At 39.1% G+C, this 23192-nt stretch overlaps 1 protein-coding gene across 2 annotated transcripts in view; it reads right to left on the bottom strand.

Moving 5' to 3' along the window:
- Positions 1–210: 210 nt before the first annotated feature.
- LOC126354803 (huntingtin) overlaps positions 211–23192 on the bottom strand; it is a 472584-nt gene continuing 449602 nt past the window's right edge. For both annotated transcript variants that reach the window (XM_050004721.1, XM_050004723.1), the window contains exons 50-53: positions 10205–10367; positions 7953–8113; positions 4873–4960; positions 211–978 (exon numbers count right to left, since the gene is read on the bottom strand). In XM_050004721.1, coding sequence (XP_049860678.1) covers positions 880–978; positions 4873–4960; positions 7953–8113; positions 10205–10367 — 511 coding nt within the window. In that variant the 3' untranslated portion in view covers positions 211–879. The remainder of the gene's footprint in view (positions 979–4872; positions 4961–7952; positions 8114–10204; positions 10368–23192) is intronic.

The following is a 23192-nucleotide window of genomic DNA, read 5'->3' on the forward strand; positions in this document are numbered from 1 at the left end:
CAGTTGGCTTCTAATTAATTGAAGATATAAGATCCAACATTAATATGTAATTTATTTTATTTACATCAGTAACTGTATAGTGGGATAAGGTAACATTAACACTGCATGCAGCAGTACCAGTACCTTAAATAAAATATTTTTATGATTTACCACAAATATCCTCCAAGGAACATTGTTTCCCATAAATAAATAATTGTGAACTGTACAAAGTTGACTTACTACCAACATTTATTTAAAAATCTTTTTTTTTAATATCAACAAATCAGTTTGGTATAATTTATAACAAGTATGGAATTCAGCATTTGTACCATAAATTATTTCATGACCTGAATTCATAAATCTCATTATTTACAGACATAAACATGCTCTGTTATTCAACTCACATATACACATAATTCTCAGTAATATAAAGTAGTCTCTAAATGAGTTCACCTGATTTGTGTTTAACAATGCTTAAAAAACACGTCCAAAAGAAATAAAAGTTAGAGCAGACAATCTCAATACATTTTGAAGAGACTCTGGCAAACTTCAACAGTACTAAACTGCAGGTTGGTATCTGTTTCTTTCCCATCAGAGTTTTATTATTATTAAAAACAAAATAAAAAAGTAACAGGTACTGAAGACGACCCTTCTCTAAATATTTAAGCCCACCTGAACGAACACACACAGCCATTCTAACAGAGATCATTAGTACTCATATGACTTTTGTAACAGTAAAAATTATTGACAAGTATTGCACATACCAATATAATGCAACTGACTGCATTTGAATTCGACTAAATGCATTACATAGGGAGTAAGCAACTGCAATTCACCTCACGTTTTTCTTAAGCTGCACAATTAAATGAAATACATCTCTACTGTTAAGCAGGATCCAGATTATAAACATGCTATAATATCCGAAAATGGTGCCTGGGACTGTGGCGCTGCAGCCTGGAATGTCGAAACGAATGTCTCCTTCTGTTTATCGTCCTTAAGCTGAAACATACACACACATTAACAACACTCAATAACTGGAATAATATTTACCTTCCATTCTTACAAGATACATGCTTGCAGAAAACTACAAGCACTGTACACAGGAGAAAGCATCGTGCATTAGAGCCAAAGCTCCGAGATGCACACTGAGGTTACAAATGTCATGGAAAAACAACACACAGTTGACAGTGCTTGCCTAACATGAGATGTAGCACTAGCTGTTCTATTAGCTAGACTATCACATGTGTTGTGTAGCATCTTCAAATGTGATTATGGCCACACAATGAAACTTATCACTGAAGCTTATTGTTAGATTATAACAGTGCACCATACCAAGACTGTGATTCATTCTCACACCTTTTGCAGGCAATCCACTTATCAACTACTGCCACTAAGTACTGAAGTTATAAAAAATGAAATTATGTTCGCAATCTTGATTACAGCCATGACAATTAATTCTGTAACATGTAAGTGATTCAGAGCAATCTAAAGTGAGACAACCACATGAAACTTCTTGTAGGAAAAGTGTCTACCAGGCTGAGATTTATTCCAAAAATCCTAAGAGAGTTAATTCACCTAAATGAAATGGCTTACGAAACACCCGTTCAAGCAATTCTTGAACACGGCCCATCAGTCTAGGACCCTTACCCCATAGCATTAATAGAGCACATGTAAAAGACCCAAAGAGGAGCAGCATATTCCCCCACTGGTTTGTTTAGTCCAGGCAAGAGCATCACAGAGGTGATCCAGTGACAAACATTACAAGAGACGTGTTGTGCATAAAGATAGAACTACTAATAAATTTTCAAGAACATTCAGTCCAAGAAGAATTATGCAACATATTACTTCCTTTCACATACATCACACTAAATGACTGTGATGAGAAAAATAAGGGAAATTAGGTCACATGTGGAGTAATAGTAATAATAGTAATACAAGTAACTTCCACTACATGCTTGAAGGTGACTAATGGAGTACAGATTTAATGCAATAAATGAGTATACAGTAGTTGACATAATAAAGTCTGCTGTTAAGAGTTCATAAAAGGTTACAAATACAAACCAGCTATTACTTGACCACAATGGAGATGATATTTACCTGTAATGTACTGTTACAATGCATCTAGATCATATATAAAACCAATTCTCATATTTTACTTTTTCATGTCCAGGCAAGTTTCCAGCCACAGTCTCTGATAGTTGTCATTTCTTGTAAAATTTCAGCTCAGTATTGGTCAGTGTAAATAGCTTCACTCTTTCCTAGCCATAGATCTTCAGGGGTGCATTTTATAGGATTAATAGGACAATCTAATGTGTGTGCCATACCTAGCACCTCACCATAACTGCAGAAACTGTCACTATCATATTCCAGCCCCCACTGAGATAGTTTTTTCTAATTAGAGCAACACCAAAATGTAAGATGCTCAGGGTCTTCCAGTTTTCCACTGCAGTTAGGTACCTGTTGCCTCAGTTTCTTGTGGTGGGTACCACTCGAGAGGTTCTACGTCTGAAATGTTCATGAAGCTTTTTCTGGATTTTTATCTTCCTGGAAATTTGCTTTCTGCATGGTACATTGCATGTTTTTCATCAAAAGTCTGTTTGAATTTTTCTGTGTATACTGTTGCAGCTCATCAAATATGTGCTGGGAAACCAGCTGCTCTATATAGGGATGTAGCCCTCACACAGCCAGTTGCTACATGACACGTTCCATTCTATATGAGATCCACTTTTCCCATATGTACAGATCTAGTGCAGACTGTGCAGGTACACTCTACAGTGGAAAATCACAGAGCTGTATCAGTCGTTCTGAGGACAGTAAGATGTGCCCCCACTTACTGCAAGTAAACTTCTTCAAAAAGCTGACATTAAATCTATCAATGGAAAATCCAGGGTGGAATGTAACAATATTAGAGAAGGAAAGTTGCTACTCACCATTCTCTCCTGCTCTCCATCTAAACAACAGCACTTCACTGTCCGCCATCCCCACCATACTATCCCTCCCCATCCCTGCCCCAGCCTCATCCTTATCCTCAACCAGTTGCCACTCCCATCATGCGCTGGTGCTTCTGCTCGCAGTGTGGTTTCAATTGTCTGAGACTGCAGATGTGTGTGCAAACTGCATTTGTGTGAGTGTGTGTGTGTGGGAGTGTGTGTATGTGTGTCTATTGCTGACAAATGCCTTAATGGCTGAAAGCTATAATTGTGTGAATATTTTTGTTGTGCCTATGGTGCCTCAGCATCTCCACTGTATGGTGAGTAGCAACTTTCTTCTCTAATGATGTTAAATCTATTATTTGTATAAGGTAAGCACGTTGCTTCACAGATCACAATTTTATACAAAATGCACAAATGTATTTAGAGTCCTCATTGTTCATTTTCAGGTGCTAACACGAAGTTTTTTTTTAATAACATTGTAGTTCTTGTTGGTCCTTATTACATGCACAAAGATTAGCTACAAAACAATGTAATGATAATTCTCTGTAAAAAGTTTTTAATAATAAAATAACCGGCAGAGACACTTACTAACTCTAGTCCATCTTGTCCAGAAATGTGGGGCAAACAATGAATGGCATCCACAACACATTCACAGAACTTTATACAGGACTCAGATCAGATAATTATATTTGTTAGAACAATCAAAATATTTTACCAAAATAAAATTGCCAGAAATGACAAACAAACAAAGAGAATATGTCCCCCACAGTTATATCCCTGCTGCCCCCACCACACACACACAAAAAGCTAAAAATCTCATAATAATAACAATATATGGCATGTAGGTCACCTCGGCATCCACTGAAAGCTGTCACCCTTAGTATGCAAGTTCTTTGTATAGTGTTACAAGTCGGCATATTTGATCTGTTCACCAAGACAGAATGTTAACAGTTGTAAAACAAAATTTGATTAATGGTGAAGATATTATTATGTGATTTAAATAATAACTGCCTCAATTCTGTGCAACCACTACTTGATAAGAAATTAGCTTTTCTATATTAAAAACGCTATTTAGTAATTTTTAGACTGTGCACATTTAATGAGATCTGTGAAAACTGATGCACAAAAACATTGGTGAAGAATTTATGTACAAACTTAACACAGCCAGAATTTTGAATAAAATCACAACTTCTGACTGAAGTTAAACTTTTACTTCATATTTTCATCATTAATACAGCTGCATATACTTGTTATTAGCTGAAACTTTCTGGCAGGTTAAAACTGTGTACTGGGCTTGGTCTCAAACCTGGAATTTTGCCTTTCAAGCAATCCTATTATCAGAGCTGTTGAGACACTACTCACGAACCACTCTCACAACTTTACTTCTTCCAGTACCTCTCTCTTACTCTCCCAAACTTTACAGAAGCTCTCCTACACACCTTGCTGGACTAGCACTCCTGGAAGAAAGGATAATGGCTTGGTCATAGCTTACAGGATTCTTTAAAGAATGAACCCTTACCTGCTGTGAAGTGTCCACTGATTTAAAACTTCCTGGCAGCTTAAAAACTGGGGAAAACCTTTTTTCCCTTAAAAATATTTTTAGCTTGGGGAGTAAGTGAAATGAACACTAAAGTTTTGCTGGCCAAACCCACTTAGAAAGGGGGTAACAGATGATAAATTGTCTGTCAAATGAATATAATAAAGCATTAACTTTTGCAAATGACTCATATCAACTTGGTATAGGAAGTTATGGTAGAATGTAAATAATTTTGGAGTACAAGTAACAACTTACAAAGTAGTAGAGGGACTGAGTCATCGACAGACACATAAACAGAACCAAAAACATAACACATGAAAGAGAGAGAGAGAGAGAGGAAGGGGGGGGGGGGGAGAGAGACAGAGAGAGAGGGGGGAGGAGGGGGGGAGATGGGAGACAGAGAGATAATAGTAGAACATTTACCTGCCGATAAAAATCTACGGCTGCTACACACAGTAACTTCCTGTCTTCGTATTCACATTTTCCAATGCGTGACTGAACATGTGGAAACCTGAGACATAGCTAAGGAAATGAATTGTTTAAAAATATAAAAATAAATGAAACAGGCCACATACTATGTTCTACAGAATTTAAATTAGTTACTTTTTGTTGTTGATGTTGTTGTGATCTTCAGTGCAGAGGCTGGTTTGATGTAGCTCTCCATGCTACTCTATCTTATGCAAGCTTCTTCATCTCGAAGTACCAACTGCAACCTACATCCTTCTGAATCTGCTTAGTGTATTCGCCACTTGGTCTGCCTCTATGATATTTAAATGCCACGCTTCCCTTTAATACTAAACTACTGGTCCCTTGATGCCTCAGAATGTGTCCTACCAACCGATCCTTTCTTCTAGTCAAGTTGTGCCATAAATTCCTCTTCTCCCCAATTCTATTCAGTACTTCCTCATTAGTTATGTGATCTACCCATCTAATATTCAGCATTCTTCTGTAGCACCAGATTACAAAAGCTTCTAATCTCTCCTTGTCTAAACTCTTTATCATCCATGTTTCACTTCCATACATGGCTACACTCCATACAAATACTTTCAGAACCGACTTCCTGACAATTAAATCTATGCTCGATGTTAACAAATTTCTCTTCTTCAGAAACATTTTCCTTGCCATTCCCAGTCTACACTTTATATCTTTTCTATTTGGGCCATCATCAGTTATTTTGCTCCTCAAATAGCAAAACTCATCTACTATTTTAAGTGTTTCATTTCCTAATCTAATTCCCTCAGCATCACCTGATTTAATTCAACTACATTCCATTATCTTTGGTTTGTTTTTGTTGATGTTCATCTTATATCATACTTTCAAGACAACACCCATTCTGTTCAACTGCTCTTCCAGGTTCTTTGCTGTATATGCAGAATTAAAATGTCATCGACAAACCTCAAAGGTTTTATTTCTTTTCCATGGATTTTAATTCCTACTCCATTTTTTTGTTTTGTTTCCTTTACTGCCTGCTCAATATACAGATTGAATAACAACAGGGACAGCCTACAACTCTGTCTCACTCCCTTCCCAATCACTGGTTCCCTTTCATGCCCCTCGACTCTTGTAATTGCCATCTGGTTTCTGTACAACTGTGAAACGCTTTCTCTAAATCTACAAATGTTGGTTTGCCTTTCCTTAATTTTATCTCCTAAGACAATTTGGGGTCAGTATTGCCTCACGCGTTCCTACATTTGTACGGAATCCAAACTGATCTTCCCTGAGGTCGGCTTCTACCACATTATCCATTTGTTTGTACAGAATCTGTGTTAAACTGATAGTTCGGTAATTTTCACGCTTGTCAACACCAGCTTTCTTTGGGATTGTAATTACTATATTCATTAAGTCTGAGGGTATTTAGCCTGTCTCATACACCTTGCTCATAAGATGATAGAGTTTTGTCATGGCTGGCTCTAACATGGCTACCAGTAAATCTAATGAATGTTGTCTACTCCCGGGGCCTTGTTTCATCTTAGGTCTTTCAGTCCTCTGTCAAATTCTTCACACAGTATCATATCTCCCATTTCACGTTGTCATTGTGTGGTTCCTGTTGCCTGAGACTGCAATCGTGTGTAAGTTGTGTTTGCATGAGTGTGTGTTCTTATGTGTACCTATTGTTGACAAAGGCCATTGGACAAAAGCTTCAAGTGTGAAAATCTTTTTGTTGTGCCTATCTGCCACTCAGCATCTTCACTAAATTAATATTACTGGCATTCCCCATTATGTTGTTCAAAATATGAAATTAAAACAATGTAAATTTTGGCTATTTAAAAATTTTGAAATAATTGTTTTTGTTTCTTTCCAGCAGCAATTAGCTCTACTTATCTCTCCTCAGTATAAAAAGCGACAACCTCAAAGGCACTGGCCAAGTGCTGACACACAAACGTGTGTCTGATTGTGTCGCATGGTGTAAATAAAACATGGCAGCAAAAGTCTTTTAGGAAAGAGATTCGTGTTTTAATATGAGGTTTATTACTGATAATCATTATAAAATTATGATAAACAAAACTTGTGACACAATACTAGTTAAAACACTAAAGTTGGCAGTCCTCGTAAACAGAGAACAATACACATGAAATCTACAATTTGTTGGTGACAAGGAGGTCCCTCAGTTCACGGATATCAACAATGAAAAAGAGGGAAGAAATTATCATCATGTTATGGAGCATCTTGAGGAGGAATGCTCCATCTGACATCCTGTCATATCAAATTAAGACTGAACGCATAATACAAATTACCATATTTCATGTGGAGGAAACAGTGATTCATGAAAACCCATTATAGAGCCATCTATCTTCCAAAGTGGTGCTTATCTGCCAAAATAAGTCTGAAATTAAATTAAAGCTCTTGTAATACAAGAGAATGAGCAGAATGAAGGCTGCCACTAGTCACTATTGTCAGATTGTGACTAACATTAAGACAGCGACTCCAATACTTTCCCACACTCCCAAACACTGTGAACCTATAATATAGGTGGCCATGATCCAACACGACAATGAAAATCTTGCTTACTTAGCTAACGCTATGTTAAATGACGAATAACTTTACATATAGTCTGTATTTTCTGCTTTGTTCCAGGAGTGAGTTAGAGCAGTAAAACAATGCATTTCTTCAGAAATATGTTAAAATCAATGTTGAAGGTCATGATAATGTTAAAAAAATTAAAATGTGGAAAATGTTGTAACATGGACTTGTTAATGACATGAAAGCATTGTACTGAAAGAATGGGACTTCCGTTGGGACAGACAAAAATTAACTTAAAAATGCGCGAATGTAAAAACCAAGTTATAGTATACATTCTTTTCTCTCTTTGAACATTTTTATATTTTCCAGAATATAAACGATTTTTGTAGTATTCCTCTCTCCAATTCTTGTCCAATACTCACCCAATTACAAAAACTCACGCACACAATAATAAAATTATAATGGTGATGGTGCTGGATTATTCATGGAAATGATGTAGGAGTAAAAACAAATTTCACTAAGAGTAAGTATAAAAAGGATACAGAGCTCGGAGCCACGGATTTGTTGAAGCGCTGATGAAGAAACATGTGAGGCACCATGTTGCCATACCTACTAGTGAACACTGAGTAAAATTAGACAAACTGAGCACAACCCACTCTTGCAGTAATGGCAGTTGTGACTGCTGACATGCACTTTCAAAAACCTGTAAAAATTAAGATCTTTCATTAATAATTCACTTTCTAATGGAACTACACAACAATTAAAATATAATTCCTATTTATAAGTAGTATATCCGAAGTAAAAGAAATCCATTAACAATTTTTTGAAGTTATGTCTCACTTGTATGCAGGTGAAGAAACCCAGATTGATTCCATAATTCACTATTAAGTGACTGCACATTCTCCCTTCACCTCCCTCAGTTTTCCAGCTTAATGATACACTTCTTTGAAATACCAGTCACCCAAATTGCTGCAAGAGCACACATTGAGAAATACTCAATATCAAGTAGCAACCAGTCATAAAATCCTGTGCCGTATCTGGTGTCATGCAATCTGAAGTGTTACTACAGTAAATTTCTACATAAAATTTTGGCAGATTTCATTGAGACCGAGTTAGGCATAGCACATAAGTTTCTAAACACAGCTACATACAGCCATTTCTCAATGAAAACTCTGAAACAAATATCTGATTTTTGTTTACACAGCCTGCGAGAAATTGCATATTTCCAGATCACCCCAAGCTAGAGATTGTCCAAATTCTGGTGTTTCGAATTTAAACAACAGTGCAAGAAGTTGACAAACTGTGTTTGTTCTGAACACACTAAGCAAATAACATTGACACATAGACCATGACACACACCATGTGACAGAACTAAATCTGCTCTTAGCTCTTGCTAATCATAAAGAAAGGGAAATATTGCATATACACACTAGATACCTGTAAGATGTCACAGAAAATCTGTCACTTGGTACTGTATTAGGCACCTGAAAAGTTTGCCTAAAAGCCACAGTAAGTGACGAAAGATACACTACTGAAATATGAACCTCTGACTGTGAGTGAGTCATTGTAACTCCTCCTCTGTAAATTTCACTTTACTGTCTCTTTTAATGGTCATGTGAATTTAACTAATCTGAAAACATAATTTAATGCCTTACACAATCTTACCACAAACAATGGAAAATTCAGAATGTAATAATGACAATGTAACAGAAATGGCAGGTTGCTACTGACTATATAGAGGAGATGCTGAGTCGCAGACAGGCACAACAAAAAGACTGCTAAACAAGTGGTTTTCAGCCATTACCAATCTATATAGAAGATATGCTGAGTCGTGATATGCACAACAAAAATATTCACACAGTTATAGCTTTTGGCCATTAAGGCATTTGTCAGCCACAGTTTGTGGCCAAAAAACAAATGGGCCACCCTGTTGCTGAACACACTGTCGAACATGATGTTCCTCATCTCAATGACTGCTTCACAGCCTGTGCCATATGGATCCTTCCCACCAACACCAGCTTTTTTGAATTGCGCAGGTGGGAACTCTCCCTGCAATACATCCTACATTCCCGTAACCCTCCTGGTCTCAACCTTCGCAAGTCACTGTCCTCACCCATCCAGCCCCCTACCTGTTCCCATTCCAGCTCTACACAGCCGTCATTTCACCTCCACATCCAGTCTTTTAATTTCTTTTTATTTCTCTCCTCCCCCCCCCCCAACCTTCTCCCCAGCCCTCCGTCTAAACTGCAGCACTTCACTGTCTGCCACCCCCACCATACTATCCCTCCCTCTCCCCGCCCCAGCCTCTTCCTTACCCTCACCCAGTCGCCACTCCTACATGCACTGGTGCTGCTGTTCGCAGTGTGGTTTCAGTTATCTGAGACGGCAGACGTGTGTGCAAGTTGCGTTTGCGTGTGTGTGTGTGTGTGTGTGTGTGTGTGTGTGTTTGTGTGTGTGTGTGTGTATACTGCTGACAAAGGCCTTAATGGCCGAAAGCAATAATTGTGTGAATCTTTTTGTTGTGCCTATCACAACTCAGCATCTCCGCTATATGGTGAGTAGCAAATTTCCTTCTCTAATATTATTACATTCCATCCTGGATTATCCATCGCTTGAATAGCAATCTATCCTTTCCATATTACTTCACAATCTTATTACACATGCATAGAAGTATACAATATTTCTCAAATAAAGGACTGTTTACATTTCCAGGTAGTGCAGGATTACAAAAGAAAAAAAAAAAAGAAAAAAAAAAGAAAAAAAAATTGCTTCTATTGCGATATTAACTGCTTACCTGGAAGACAACTGCAGCAAGAAGCTGTGGATGAGGTTGCTGAGGTGACAGAAATTCACCAACAACTTTTGTCAATATTTCTGATGGTGGGAAGAAGTCTGTAAGTAAATTTGGAAGAACACCACAGAGAAGCTCAACTTCAAATGGATAACCCTTTTTAATCCTGAAAAGAAACAAAACAAAATTCTGTAATAGGAAGCAAAGGTTAAGTTTCACAATATGTTCAACAAGCAACATAATATTTCAACAAGCAGCATAATATTGCTTTGTATAGCTTACTATTGATGCTCATATCAAATTCACTGAATGGTACCATAAAATACAATTTTCCCCTACTACTGTTACCTATCTCATGAAGAGAGTGTGAAATATTCTGTAGACCCATGACAGAATATGATCAACATTAGTGAGAATTCTACAATAGTACCCTTGTTTAACGTCCTCTCTGTGTTACTGATCCTGATCTTCCACTTCATAAACACAGAGAAAGGCTTGAAAAGAACAGAATCTCTGCTCATTTCAGGGTCTACAGTGAATACATAATGCAAATGTATAGACCACATTCCAAAAACATAATCTTGGAAAATAAATAATCAGTACTGTTTCAATCATCTAAGTCACAATAAATGGTGTACCCAAATCACAATGACACAACGAGAGACAAGAAAGTCCTCTGCTTTGTGCCTTGCGATTTGACAGCCCACACCATGACCTACTTTAATTACTTTTATACAGCTTGCACTGCCATCAGAGTGTCTGCCGTAACATCATGGAATAATGTCAAATGCATATAGGATGTAGCATACCCTCAGAAATGACAGGGAGTAGTCCAGTTTACTCTACAATTTAGTGTACGTAAGCCAATAACTAGATATTGTCTGTAAGGCCAGATAATTGGTTCTCTATACTGTAGAAAGCCTCCCCCCATGAACCATGGACCTTGCCGTTGGTGAGGAGGCTTGCGTGCCTCAGCGATACAGATGGCCGTACCGTAGGTGCAACCACAACGGAGGGGTATCTGTTGAGAGGCCAGACAAACGTGTGGTTCCTGAAGAGGGGCAGCAGCCTTTTCAGTAGTTGCAGGGGCAACAGTGTGGATGATTGACTGATCTGGCCTTGCAACATTAACCAAAACGGCCTTGCTGCGCTGGTACTGCAAACAACTGAAAGCAAGGGGAAACTACAGCCGTAATTTTTCCCAAGGACATGCAGCTTTACTGTATGATTAAATGATGATGGCATCCTCTTGGGTAAAATATTCCGGAGGTAAAATAGTCCCCCATTCGGATCTCCGGGCGGGGACTACTCAGGAGGATGTCGTTATCAGGAGAAAGAAAACTGGCGTTCTAAGGATCGGAGCATGGAATGTCAGATCCCTTAATCGGGCAGGTAGGTTAGAAAATTTAAAAAGGGAAATGGATAGGTTAAAGTTAGATATAGTGGGAATTAGTGAAGTTCGGTGGCAGGAGGAACAAGACTTGTGGTCAGGTGACTACAGGGTTATAAACACAAAATCAAATAGGGGTAATGCAGGAGTAGGTTTAATAATGAATAGGAAAATAGGAATGCGGGTAAGCTACTACAAACAGCGTAGTGAACGCATTATTGTGGCCAAGATAGATACGTAGCCCACACCTACTACAGTAGTACAAGTTTATATGCCAACTAGCTCTGCAGATGATGAAGAAATTGAAGAAATGTATGATGAAATAAAAGAAATTATTCAGATAGTGAAGGGAGACGAAAATTTAATAGTAATGGGTGACTGGAATTCGAGTGTAGGAAAAGGGAGAGAAGGAAACATAGTAGGTGAATATGGATTGGGGCTAAGAAATGAAAGAGGAAGCCGCCTAGTAGAATTTTGCACAGAGCACAGCTTAATCATACCTAACACTTGGTTTAAGAATCATGAAAGAAGGTTGTATACGTGGAAGAACCCTGGAGATACTAAAAGGTATCAGATAGATTATATAATGGTAAGACAGAGATTTAGGAACCAGGTTTTAAGTTGTAAGACATTTCCAGGGGCAGATGTGGACTCTGACCACAATCTATTGGTTATGACCTGTAGATTAAAACTGAAGAAACTGCAAAAATGTGGGAAATTAAGGAGATGGGACCTGGATAAACTGAAAGAATCAGAGGTTGTACAGAGTTTCAGGGAGAGCATAAGGGAACAATTGACAGGAATAGGGGAAAGAAATACAGTAGAAGAAGAATGGGTAGCTCTGAGGGATATAGTAGTGAAGGCAGCAGAGGATAAAGTAGGTACAAAGACGAGGGCTGCTAGAAATCCTTGGGTAACAGAAGAAATATTGAATTTAATTGATGAAAGGAGAAAATATAAAAATGCAGTAAATGAAGCAGGCAAAAAGGAATACAAACGTCTCAAAAATGAGATCGACAGGAAGTGCAAAATGGCTAAACAGGGATGGCTAGAGGACAAATGTAAGGATGTAGAAGCTTATCTCACTAGGAGTAAGATAGATACTGCCTACAGGAAAATTAAAGATACCTTTGGAGAGAAAAGAACCAAATGTATGAATATCAAGAGCTCAGATGGCAGCCCAGTTCTAAGCAAAGAAGGGAAGGCAGAAAGATGGAAGGAGTATATAGAAGGTTTATACAAGGGCGATGCACTTGAGGACAATATTATGGAAATGGAAGAGGATGTAGATGCAGACGAAATGGGAGATATGATACTGCGTGAAGAGTTTGACAGAGCACTGAAAGACCTGAGTCGAAACAAGGCCCCCGGAGTAGACAACATTCCATTAGAACTACTGACAGCCTTGGGACAACCAGTCCTGACAAAACTCTACCAGCTGGTGAGCAAGATGTATGAGACAGGCGAAATACCCTCAGACTTCAAGAAGAATATAATAATTCCAATCCCAAAGAATGCAGGTGCTGACAGATGTGAAAATTACCGAACTATCAGTTTAATAAGCCACGGCTGCAAAATACTAACGCGAATTCTTTACAGACGAATGGAAAAACTGGTAGATGCAGACCTCGGGGAGGATCAGTTTGGATTCCGTCGAAATGTTGGAACACGTGAGGCAATACTGACCTTACGACTTATCTTAGAAGAAAGATTAAGAAAAGGCAAACTTACGTTTCTAGCATTTGTAGACTTAGAGAAAGCTTTTGACAATGTTGACAGGAATACTCTTTTTCAAATTCTAAAGGTGGCAGGGGTAAAATACAGGGAGCGAAAGGCTACTTATAATTTATACAGAAACAAGATGGCAGTCATAAGAGTCGAGGGGCATGAAAGGGAAGCAGTGGTTGGGAAAGGAGTGAGACAGGGTTGTAGCCTCTCCCCGATGTTATTCAATCTGTATATTGAGCAAGCAGTAAAGGAAACAAAAGAAAAATTTGGAGTAGGTATTAAAATTCATGGAGACGAAGTAAAAACTTTGAGGTTCGCCGATGACATTGTAATTCTGTCAGAGACGGCAAAGGACTTGGAAGAGCAGTTGAACGGAATGGACAGTGTCTTGAAAGGAGGATATAAGATGAACATTAACAAAAGCAAAACGAGGATAATGGAATGTAGTCAAATTAAATCGGGTGATGCTGAGGGAATTAGATTAGGAAATGAGACACTTAAGGTAGTAAAGGAGTTTTGCTATTTAGGAAGTAAAATAACTGATGACGGTCGAAGTAGAGAGGATATAAAACGTAGACTGGCAATGGCAAGGAAAGCGTTTCTGAAGAAGAGAAATTTGTTAACATCAAATATAGATTTATGTATCTGGAAGTCGTTTCTGAAAGTATTTGTTTGGAGTGTAGCCTTGTATGGAAGTGAAACATGGACGATAACTAGTTTGGACAAGAAGAGAATAGAAGCTTTCGAAATGTGGTGCTACAGAAGAATACTGAAGATAAGGTGGATAGATCACGTAACTAATGAGGAGGTATTGAATAGGATTGGGGAGAAGAGAAGTTTGTGGCACAACTTGACTAGAAGAAAGGTTCGGTTGGTAGGACATGTTTTGAGGCATCAAGGGATCACAAATTTAGCATTGGAGGGCAGCGTGGAGGGTAAAAATCGTAGAGGGAGACCGAGAGATGAGTACACTAAGCAGATTCAGAAGGATGTAGGTTGCAGTAGGTACTGGGAGATGAAGCAGCTTGCACAGGATAGAGTAGCATGGAGAGCTGCATCAAACCAGTCTCAGGACTGAAGACAACAACAACAACTGTAGAAAGTGCAGTGAAAAATATATGGTTAAGTTACTAAAAATCTTGTCATTCCCCTACATTATTATTCTAATTACCAATCATACTTCAGTCATACTAGTTTACCAACAACTTCGTGATGTCAGGTCACAGAAAATAAGTTGGAATAATGGCAAACCACCACTGCTTTTAAGAATAATTTAATCTTGAATATAGCAATTTGAAAACAGTGCTCAGGACCCTTATTCAGTGCCTAAGTAATATTCTATTTGCTGTGGCGATCCATCAACAGTCACCTGCACTACGTAACGATAACATGTGGGAGATTGGTTGAAATACCAGGACATATTATTGACACTATCCAATGAAATGCTCGAGAGCTTCAGTTACATTTATATTATTGTTAACAAAAAATTATGAGGCAGATTTGCTGTCCAGTACTTACACGCAGGGAAACAAAATATTTAATAATGTATATAGAAGCGCACGGCATATCTAGCTTTTGGAGAAACTGGTTCCTACCTTAGGCAGGAAAAACGGATACATCTGAGAAGGTTAAAAAGACTCCAAGATGGGCGGGACCCATTTGTTGTGAGGATTTGGGGACAGTCACTTCTGTGGATACAAAACCAGTGCTATGTACTGCCCCCCCCCCCCCCCCTTAAAATAGAAAATTAAAAACAATATTATATGTATAGAGGGGATCTATGACAAAACAGCAAAAGTTGTTTTAACAAATAGACAAAAGGTATTCCACAGAAATCATTAAAGTGTACACATCAACATTGTCACAAGAGATAAATAGGTAGAAAACCTCTAAAAGAGACACAGAAACTGATGAATGATAGTAAATCCCACCACAAGATGATATCAGTAGATAAGTAAAACTTGATAAAAAGCTGGAAAAAATATCATCAGCCAATCAATTGGAGGAGTAAAAACAACCACTCATTGCAAACATGCTGCTTCCATCCCACGTGATAACTGTGTTCTGGCCCGAACTGACTGAGCTGGCAATCGTGTGTGTGTGTGTGAGGTGTGCTTGTTTGTGTGAACGAATGGTGTGTGTTTCTCTTTTTCTGAAAAAGGCTGTGGCCAAAAGCTTTGTGTTGTGCCTGTTTGCAACTTAAGGTGTCATCTTTATGGTAAGTAACAAACTATCTTTTCCTACATTGTTGATATACCTACTTGGAGTTTCCACTGTCTCATTTCACTGTATAAATGAGTCGCTCAGCAGTCAACAGGCATATAAAAAAGACCAAAAACGTGGCTAAGCTTTCGGACTATGTCTTTTGTTCAAGCTAAGTAATACAAAACATACATATACATGCACAGCTACAATTTCCTGATTGACTACACTGTTTAACACTGCAGCTCAACTGGGCTCAGAGGTTCTGTCAGATGTGTCTCCTGACATTACATGGATCTATGGAATCTGGGAGAGTGAAACAAAAGAAACAAATGAAACTAAAATATTGAAAACTACTCAATAGAAAATGTGGTTTGCAACTCCATATAGCAAGGATTCGGCCATCATGAGGTTAAAGTGGACACAGGAAACGTGGAACCTAAATTACTGCTTTGATTGGTGATGGACAATGCACATTTGGTGTTAAAGTCAGTATCTTGACTAAACAAGTATAAGACCATTAATGACACTGCAGTCAGTTAGCAGCTGAACATATCTGAAAGCTCACAGGAATTTCATAACTTGACAAAGCTGAAAAACCAAAAGATTCTGTCAATTCATATGGCCAGAAGATCGGATACTGTATAGTTTTCAGTAAATGTAGTTAAGTTTCAACAGTAAAAGTAAGAGCTTAACAGGATAACTTTAAAGTAGGCACAAAAATCATTAATAATATAAGTGGTGGTTGCTCAGTAATTGATGTAAGAATGCTTACTGGAGCTACTGGAAGAGACAGGAAAACAATGTAAATAATCCACTACAGCTTAAAAGGAACAATGATGCACATAATTACAATATCAGAAGCAAAAATGAGATTCATTACATGGATTGTTGTTTAGCTGGGTATGGATGACAGGTGCAACAAGGAGGCCTTTGCTGGATTTGAAAAGATGAGAAAAGATTGAGATGATGGCCAAATGGAAGGTGGGGATGTGACATTACTAAAATAGAGGATTAATAGCGCTGTGTATAGATGAATACTGCAATGCAGGGAAAGGACGACAAAAAACATTTGTGAAGCTGTAAATGTCCAGCGACTGTCAATGCTCATGCCAATGAAGTCACATGCTCCATAGTTTCCTTACTTACACAAATAGTGGAATCTTTATCACTTTTGAGCTGCAACTTGTACTTTAGTGATCATACATTGGAAAGTTGCTCTTAGAAATATCTCTGTTGACTTGCAGATGGGATTACTAGCGTACTTTGCATACCATGACTGAATACTGTCTTACGGTATAATCTTCAGTAGCAGTGCAGCTAGGCTAAACAAATTTGAGTAAAGTTGATAACTGAACATCTCTCAAAAGCCCTTTCAGGGACCTAGGGATTCTTACAAAATACATGCTGACATGTATACTTCCTAATCAAACTGGCGAATAAGAACTACAGTGAATCTATGATGAACTATGTCATTCACAACTGCAATTCTAGAATTTTTATTTGGAAAAACTGTACAACTGACAATTGCAGTGCTAGAATATATTTAATGACATCATCTCAAGAAACAGTGGTTATGGCCATCACTAGCCATCATCAAAACCACTGAAGCAGTATCAGTCTTATGAAAAGGAAAGTTGCCACTCACCATATAGCGGAGATAGGCACAACAAAAAGACTGTCACAAATAAAGCTTTTGGCCAATAAGGCCTTTGTCAAAAATGGACAAAACACACACACACACACACACGTGCAAATGCACCTCACTCACACATGAATGCAGTCGCAGTCTCAGTCAACTGAGGCCACACTGCGAGCACCAGCACCAGTGCATAATGGGAGTGGCGACTGGGTGGGGGTAAGGAGGAGGATGGGGCAGGGAAGGGGAGGGATAGGGATAGTAGGGTAGGGGTGGTGAACAGTGAAATGCTGCAGGTTTAACAGAGAGCAGGCAAGAGGTGGGGGGGGGGGGGGTAGTGGAAAAGGAGAGAAGTAAAATGACTCAGTGCAATGGTGGAATGACGGCTATGAAGTGCTGGAATGGGAACAGGGAAGGGGCTGGATGGGTGAGGGCAAGGTAGAGGCCAGGAGGGTTACAGGAACGTTGGATATATTGAAGTGAAAGCTCCCATCTGTGCAAGTCAGAAAAGCTTGTGTTGGTGGGAAGGATCCATATGGAGAGGCTGTGAAGCAGTCATTGATATGAAGGATATCATGTTTGGCAGCGTGCTCAGCAATAGGGTATTCCACTTGTTTCTTAGCCACAGTTTGCCGGTGGCCATTCATGTGGACAGACAGCTTGTTGGTTGTCACGCACACGTAGAATGCAGCACAGTGTTTCGGCTTAGCTTGTATATCACATCACGGGTTTGATGGGATAGCTGATGTCTGTGACCGGACTGGAGCAGGTGTTGGGAGGATGTATGGGACAAGCCTTGCATCTAGGTCTATTCCAGGAGAATGAGCCATGAGGTAAGGGGTTGTGAGCAGGGGTTGCATAGGGATGGACGAGTATATTGGGTACTTTTGGTGGATGCAGAATACCAGTGTGGGAAGGATAGTGGGCAGGATATTTCTCATTTCAGGGCACGACAAGAGGTAGTTGAAACCCTGGCGGAGAATGTAATTCAGTTGCTCCAGCCCTGGGTGGTACTGAGTTATGAGGGGAATGCTCCTCTGTGGCCGGACACTAGGACTTAGGGAGGCAGTGGCAAACTGGAAAGATAAGGCGCAGGAAATTTGCTTCTGTACAAGTTGGGAGGGTAATTGCGGTCTGTGAAGGCTTCAGTGAGACCCTCTGATTACGGCATATACGACAGTCACGGGTGCGTGGGATGTATGAAAGGGATTTCTTGATATGGAACAGTTGGCAGCTGTCGAAGTGGAGGTACTGCTGGTAGTTAGTAGGTTTGATATGGATTGGGGTACTGATGTAGCCATCTCTGAGGTGGAGGTCAACATCTAGGAAGGTAGTTTGTTGGGTTGAGTAGGACCAGGTGAAGCAAATGAGGGAGAAATTGTTGAGGTTCTGGAGGCATGTGGGCAGGATGTTCTCACCCTCGATCCAGATTTGAAAGGTCATCAATGAATCTGAACCAGGTGAGGGGTTTAGGATTCTGGGTGTTTAGGAAAGATTACTCCAGATTTCCCATGAATATGTTGGCATAGGAAGGTGCCATGTACTCATTGCCATACCCCGGATTTGTTTGTAGGCAATGCCTCCAAAGGAGAAGTAATTGTGGGTGAGGATACAGTTGGTCATGACGACTTGGAAGGACGTCGTTGGTTTGAAATCCATTGGGCATTGGGAAAGGTAGTGTTCGATAGTGTTAAGGCCATGGGCATTGGGGACATTAGTGTAAAGGGTGGTGACATCAATAGTGATGAGCAGAGTACCGTGTGATAAAGGGAAAGGAACTGTGGAGATCCGGTGGAGGAAATGGTTTGGTATTTTTTATATAGGAGGGTAGGCTCCGGGTAATAGGTTGAAGGTGTTGATCTATGAAAGCAGAGGTTCTCTCAGTGAGGAACAGTAACTAACCACATTGGGGCGTCCTGGGTGGTTGGGTTTATGGACTTTAGGAAGCCTGTAGAAGGTAGGTGTGCGGGGAATGTTAGGCATGAGCAGAGAGATGGACTCTGGGGAGAGGTTCTGGGATGGGCTTAAGGATTTGAGGAGTGAATGGAGATCCTGCTGGATTTCTGGAATGGGGTCACTGTGGCAAGGTTTGTAGGTGGAAGTATCTGAAAGCTGGGAGAGTCCTTCTGCCAGGTAATCCTTCTGGTTCAAAACAACAGTTGTGGAACTTTTGCCTGCAGGTAGGATTATAAGGTTGGAATCAGTTTTTAGATTGTGGACTGTGGTTCTTTCTATGGATGTAAGGGTAGTTTGGCTGTTGAGGGATTTGGGGAACGATTGTGAGGCAATATTCGAGTTTAAGAAATTATGGAAAGTTAACAGGGGATGATTATCCGCACTATCTGGCTGCTTCTCCCATCATGACCTGCTGCTCACAGTCTGGCCTCAGCAACTATAGGCACTGCTCTTGAGTTTTTCAATTCCACTTGTGTGAATGTGTGTGTGTTGTCTAACTCTGAAGGAGGCCTTTTTGGCCAAAAGTTTACTTGTTAGCAGTTATTTTGTTGTGTGTGTCTGCGACTCATTATCATCACTATATGGCGAGTAGTAATGTATCCCTTACATAATACTGTCATTAAACCACCAATTTTGTAGAGACAGTCTGAAAGATAACATTATTTTGCTTCTAATTATCCATCTCCTAGAAAGAAACAATCATGAAAAAGTGCAAATTTAGCTTAAATGCCATAAGTGTGGAAACATTTTGAGCAAGGAAAAAAATTTAACTATATGTAACTTACTCTTAATAAGGTATCTGCAGGGTGTCTAATGTAAGCCATCTAATCAATGCATTGGCTTTCACTCAAAACGAGATGAGTACATTGGTGGTCTGTGACAGAACCATTACAAACATGTATAACCTAGAGCAAGTGCTTTGGCATGCAATGCGAAAACAGGTTGAATGTAAAACGAAGTCTATCTGGGAAATACATAAACATGACGAAACTATATTAATAAACAAAAATGCTATTTAAATATGTGAAGAGGAGACTCCAGATTCATCATTCTCAAGAGATAGCATAATACAATCATTGAAATTTCTAGAGTAAAAATGGAACACCAATGTAATTAAATAAAGCACAGGTGTCACCAGTCATCTAGTGCAAACTTAAGCCTCTGTGAAGAAAAGATTATAAGCAGCCGAATACGTGTACAGTTTACAAGAGTCTTACTTTTTTTTAAGGTAGGAGGAAAGGCAGCACTGGTCATAAATTTTTAATTTGTTTATTGAAGGGCGATTTCTGTTTCTGTGTACCTATCTTCCATGGAGCTGTATCCAAGTCAAGATGACTCATTGTATATATAATAGCATATGGTACCACTTAGTATTACAGATAACAAACATCAGTTAAACTTTGTTGATGTTTGTAATCTGTATTGTCAAGTGGTGCTATGTGCTATTATATTTACAATGAGTCATCATGACTTGGCTATAGTTGCACTGAAGATAGTAAACAGTAGCTGAAATCAATATGCAATAAACAGGTTAAAATTTTATGACTGATGGTGCCGTTACACCAATCTTTAATCTTGAATCTCGTTAATATGGTTGTGGAGCTTGCTGCTTCTACTGGAAACGAACTTGAAGTCTAAATTTATTCCACTGTTCTCTATCTTTAAATGCAAATAGTAATCTTCATAGATGCATTTACATAACAAATAAGTATTATTATGATTATTATTAATCATGTATCATTCAAAACCAATACATTTTACACATGTCCAGCAGTAGCAACTATTGAAGTTAAGAGACATAATAATGACACATTTTGCTGAATATGTCTTTCAAATTCTAAAGGTGGCAGGGGTAAAACGCAGGGAGAGAAAGGCTATTTATAATTTGTACAGAAACCAGACAGTGGTTATAAGAGTTGAGGGGCATGAAAGGGAAGCAGTGGCTCAAAAGGAAGAGAGACAAGTTGTACCCTATTCCCGATATTATTCAATCTGTATATTGAGCAAGCAGTAAAGGAAACAAAAGAAAAATTTGGAGTAGTAATTAAAATCCAGGGAGAAGAAATAAAAACTTTGCGAATTGCCGATGACATTGTAATTCTGTCAGAGACAGCAAAGGACATGGAAGAGCAGCTGAACGGAATGGACAGTGTCTTGAGAGTGGAATATAAGACGAAAATTGACAAAAGCAAAACAAGGATAATGGAATGTAGACAAATTAAGTCAGATGATGCTGAGGGAATTAGATTAGGAAATGAGACACTTTAATGTAGTAAATGAGTTCTGCTATTTGGGAAGCAAAATAATTGATGATGGTCGAAGTAGAGAGGATATAGAATGTAGACTGCCAATGGCAAGAAAAGCATTTCTGAAGAAGAGAAATTTGTTAACGTGGGGTATCGATTTAAGTGTCAGGAAATCCTTTCTGAAAGTATTTGCGTGTGGTGTACAGAAGTGGAACATGGACAACTTCTGTAAAACTTTGCCAGTGTAGGTGATTTTGCATTCTTTTAAATTTGGCATCTTTTTTCGTTGCTTCTGCAACAGCAAGCTGACCCGTTTTGTGTACCATGGGGGATCAGTATCATCACTTATTAATTTATGTGGTATATATCTCTCAACTGCTGTCGATAGTATCTCTTTGAAATCATTCTACAACTTTTCTACGCTTACATGATCAGCTGAAAGGAGTGAAGACTGTCTCGTAAAATGGTGTTAAGAGCATTTTTATTAGATTTTTTAAAAATAGATAAACATTGCGTTTCTTTTTGATGGTTGTAGGTGTTACAGCAGTAACTGCCTTATGGTTGCTAATCCCTGCATTCGTCATGATACCCACTATTAGTCCTGGATTATTTGTTGCTAAGAGGTCAAGTATGCTTTAGCAATCATTTACGCTTCGAGTGGGCTCATAAACTAATTGTTCAAAATAATATTCTGCGAAAGCATTCAGTACAATTTCGGATGACATTTTATGCCTGCTGCCAGCTTTAAAGTTATAATTTTTCCAGCATATCACGGGTAGATTGAAGTCACCACCGACTATAACTGTATGAGTGGGGTACCTATTTGGAATGAGACTAAAGTTTTCTTTGAACTGTTCAGCAACTATATCCTCTGAGTCGGGGGCAGTAAAACGTTCCAATTAATAGTTTAGTCCGATTGTCCAGTATAACTTCTACCCATACTATTTTGCAGGGACTAGTTACTTCAATTTCACTACAAAGCAAACTACCTCTGACAGCAATAAATACTCCAACTGTATTTAATCTATCCTTTCTGAATACTGTTAGATTCTTTGAAAAAATTTTGGCTGAACTTATTTTCCACTTTATCCAGCTTTATGTGCTTATAACTATTTAAGCTTCAGTGCTTTCTATTAGGGCTTGGAGCTCTGGTTCTTTCCCAACATGGCTACGACAATTTACAATACCAATCGCTTCTACAACTAGTTTACTGTGCTGTACCTGTCCCCTTATAGATGGATGCCCTTTCTGTGGTTCCCTGACACCCTCTAACCTAAAGAAACTGACCAGTCCCTTCCACACAGCCCCCACTACCTGTGTAGCCGCTTCCTGTGTGTAGTGGACTCTTGACCTATTAATCGGAACCCAGAAATCATGCACCTGATGGAGCAAGTCAAGGAATCTGTAGCCTACATGGTCACAGAACTGCCGGAGCCTCTGATTCAGATCCTCCACTTGGCTCTGCACCAAAGGACCACAGTCAGTTCTATAGATGATTCTCTGCCTTAATCCCGCAAGCAAGACTGGCAGTCTTTAGCATTTCCACTAGCCGCCCGAAACCAGAGAGAATCTCCTTTGATCCAAAGCAACACATGTCATTGGTACCGACATGAGCCAAATCCTGCAGTTGGCTGCACCATGTACTATTCATGACTATAAGAAGCACCCTTTCCACATCCGAAAAGACTCCCCCTGGTATGCACATAGAGTGCACAATGGCTTCCTTCCTCTCCTTGGCACCCATGTTCCTAAGGGCTCCAATATGTGCCTAACGTTGGTGCTCCCATCTACCAGCAAATTCACCCTCTGTGAATGCCAAAATCTTTCAGG

Source organism: Schistocerca gregaria, chromosome 3, assembly GCF_023897955.1.
Source record: "Schistocerca gregaria isolate iqSchGreg1 chromosome 3, iqSchGreg1.2, whole genome shotgun sequence".
NCBI classification, from domain to species: Eukaryota; Metazoa; Arthropoda; class Insecta; order Orthoptera; family Acrididae; genus Schistocerca; species Schistocerca gregaria.